This window comes from Anguilla rostrata, chromosome 2 (assembly GCF_018555375.3).
Source record: "Anguilla rostrata isolate EN2019 chromosome 2, ASM1855537v3, whole genome shotgun sequence".
Classification (NCBI taxonomy): domain Eukaryota; kingdom Metazoa; phylum Chordata; class Actinopteri; order Anguilliformes; family Anguillidae; genus Anguilla; species Anguilla rostrata.
In genome coordinates this window covers 70,939,172-70,941,910 of record NC_057934.1, presented here as the reverse complement: position 1 = coordinate 70,941,910, position 2,739 = coordinate 70,939,172, and the positions used below count along the sequence as shown (strand labels likewise).

General features: G+C 41.0%; 1 protein-coding gene across 1 annotated transcript; it reads left to right on the top strand.

Annotated features, from left to right (window-relative positions):
- The first annotated feature begins 219 nt into the window (after window positions 1-219).
- Window positions 220-2,005, top strand: npb (neuropeptide B). Its single transcript, XM_064324349.1, has 2 exons — window positions 220-666; window positions 1,564-2,005. Exons 1-2 carry the CDS (start codon window positions 399-401, stop codon window positions 1,731-1,733), a joined length of 438 nt encoding a protein of 145 aa, XP_064180419.1. The 5' UTR covers window positions 220-398; the 3' UTR covers window positions 1,734-2,005.
- Window positions 2,006-2,739: the final 734 nt, after the last annotated feature.

Here is a 2,739-nt window from a genome sequence, read left to right as displayed (position 1 = left end):
ACGAGTTTTGGGCCACCCGGCACTGTGCGTAAAATATCCTTCAGGAATTGTATTTACGCTTTCTACGTCCATAAACACAAGTTCGTGATGCTCACTGAGTCATATTTATTCAAGGCAGTCGGTCTGGCGATAAAAGGCCAACCAAACGTATGTGACAGTGTGCCCCCTCCCCCCTCCCAAAAAGAAAAAAAACTCAATTGATCAATTCAGATTGGTATTCTCTAGGGCGGAAATATGAATCATATTGTCGGATGAAGTTGACGAATGTGATCACCGTCACGATGTGTCTATAAAAGCATCGACATTTGGAACAAGACAACAAAAAAGATACCAGCATACCGAAAAAGAGTTCAGAGCGACCTGCAAACGCCGAGCAGCACGAAACTCAGATTTTAGCCATGGAGAGATCCGTCAGATTCGCTTTAGTGTTCGTGGCCATCTCCATGCTTATTTCGTACCATCCTACAGAAGCGTGGTATAAGCAAGCGACCGGTCCAAGCTACTACTCCGTTGGTAGAGCTTCTGGTCTGCTGTCTGGCATCCGAAGATCACCCTACGTAAGGAGATCCGAACCAGAATCGGTGTTGGACAGCGACGAGTCAGCGGCTAACAGTGTCCTTCCCGACCTGGGAAATCGACAGACCTCAATCCTGAAAACCATGGTAAGTGGATAAATCTTCCCCCAACTATCGCTGGCAGAAGTCTGGACGGCCGATTGACACTAGCGCGTGCGGGGCTTACTGTGTTACCAGGTTTGGACACCGATTAAAGGTATTTTGCGCCTTCGATATGTTCTAACAGAACATGCCGAATGTGTATAGCCAAGTTGGGACTGTAACAAATAACGGATTGTTTTGCCTGTCACCGGTCCATTATAAGACAAAAATCCAGTACAAAATATCTCTCGAAGCATTAGATATTGGTTGGTAGTAATAAAGTGTCTGTATAAAAGTTCAACGTGGAGCGCGAGCGCGTAAAAGCGCGTTTGGCAGCCCTGCGGACGCTTGTCCTCGCGTTTCCCTAATACACAATACAGACTGTACATAAAATGTATTCTTGGACGAAAAAAACTGTCTATAATGTCTTATTTAATAGTGAATCATGAAAAAAAATTACATGAGTTTTTTTGTGTATTTAGTTTCTGTGCCAAACTAAACGTGAATGTCATTTCAAGTATTGCAATACATCGCTTTGAATTTTGTAAATGGAACCCGTGCATTTTTTCATGGGGTAAACATGCTTGAAATTGGTTTAAAAAATTGCTTTCATAAATGCAGCATTACAAATAATTTAAATAAAATAAATTCGCTTTCTTGTCATATATAGCTTTTCAAAAATCAGCAAACGTGAAAAGCTTGCTGGATGCTAATCATCCAGGACATAATGAAATATATCGTCAAAAACATACATTTGTACATTTGCACACACGTAAATCAGCTTGAAAAGAAAAAACAATCATAGTGTAAACAAGTGATGCCGGTGTACCTCAAGCTAAATTTGCAAAACCGACTATTAGTTTTTTGTTTATTCTTTTTTTGAAAACTGTTTTACCCTTTAAAGAAGCATGTCCGTGCAGCACTGACAACCGTTTAATTTCTCAACAGGCTATATGTGTGAAAGACATTTCCCCGAATCTCCAGAGCTGCGAACTTGTTCAGGATGGCTCGAGCACGTTCCAGTGTAAAGCGGACGTGCTCCTCTCGCTCGACTCACAGGACTGCGCGAGCGCCTGATCCCCGCTATCATCGGGCTTATCAGAGCGGCAACAGAGCGCGACGGACAGAGGACACAGAATGTTTCATTTAAACGACAAAAAAAAAAATCCAAAGTGTTTGACGGATGTAATTTCTGTTTGAGCCCACCCCCCCATACCCCGTACCGCGCCAACCCATCGACTTTCCCTCTGTACCAACTACCAAATGTATTAAATGACCATACATAGTTTACTGCTGTGCAGAATTTCTCTAATATTCTCTCTTTATTTTATTTATTAAAATGATTAATATACTGTAAACTGTGTACATTTGATTTATGTTCAGACAATGAAACTGTGATATTTATATATGTTCCTAACACCTCACTCTTAAATAGGTCTCATGATTTGAGATACATTTTTACACACGCTGTATATTATGCGAATTCTTGTCACCAAATTCCCTACGTAAGTAAGTTCGTTGAGAAGGTTCTTGAACACAGGATTCCATATAATATTAAACAATTAAAATAATACTTTAATATTAGTGCACAATTACACCTGGCCAAAACAAAATTGACTTCACATAAATCAAACGTGCGCACAGAGGGCTTTTCCATTCACAGTAACTTGATTTACAAAACCTCATTCGAAATGAGAAGCACGTTTCAATTTCAGTACTTATATATTTTAAAATACATATGCGACAAAGTAAAACAGACCATCATACTGTGACGATGGTACAAAAAGGCACTTTTTAAGAACTTTCACACTCTCAGACTGAAAAAGGACACATCCCGACCTCCGATTCACACAAACCGTTATAGCCCTTTAACAGCGAAACCAGGTACCAAGACCGGGCATGCATCTAATCAAACGGAGCTTTCAGTTCCTCAGAGAAACCGAGCACGCGCCCGCGCGTGGTAATGAGACGTGCGGAGTGCGCAAGGAGCGGCGGTCTACAAGACGGCACAAATCGTGAATTCGACTGAACATAAGTGTGTTAATAAATGAAACTCGTAAGACCTCGAAAGTGGGTGAAATTT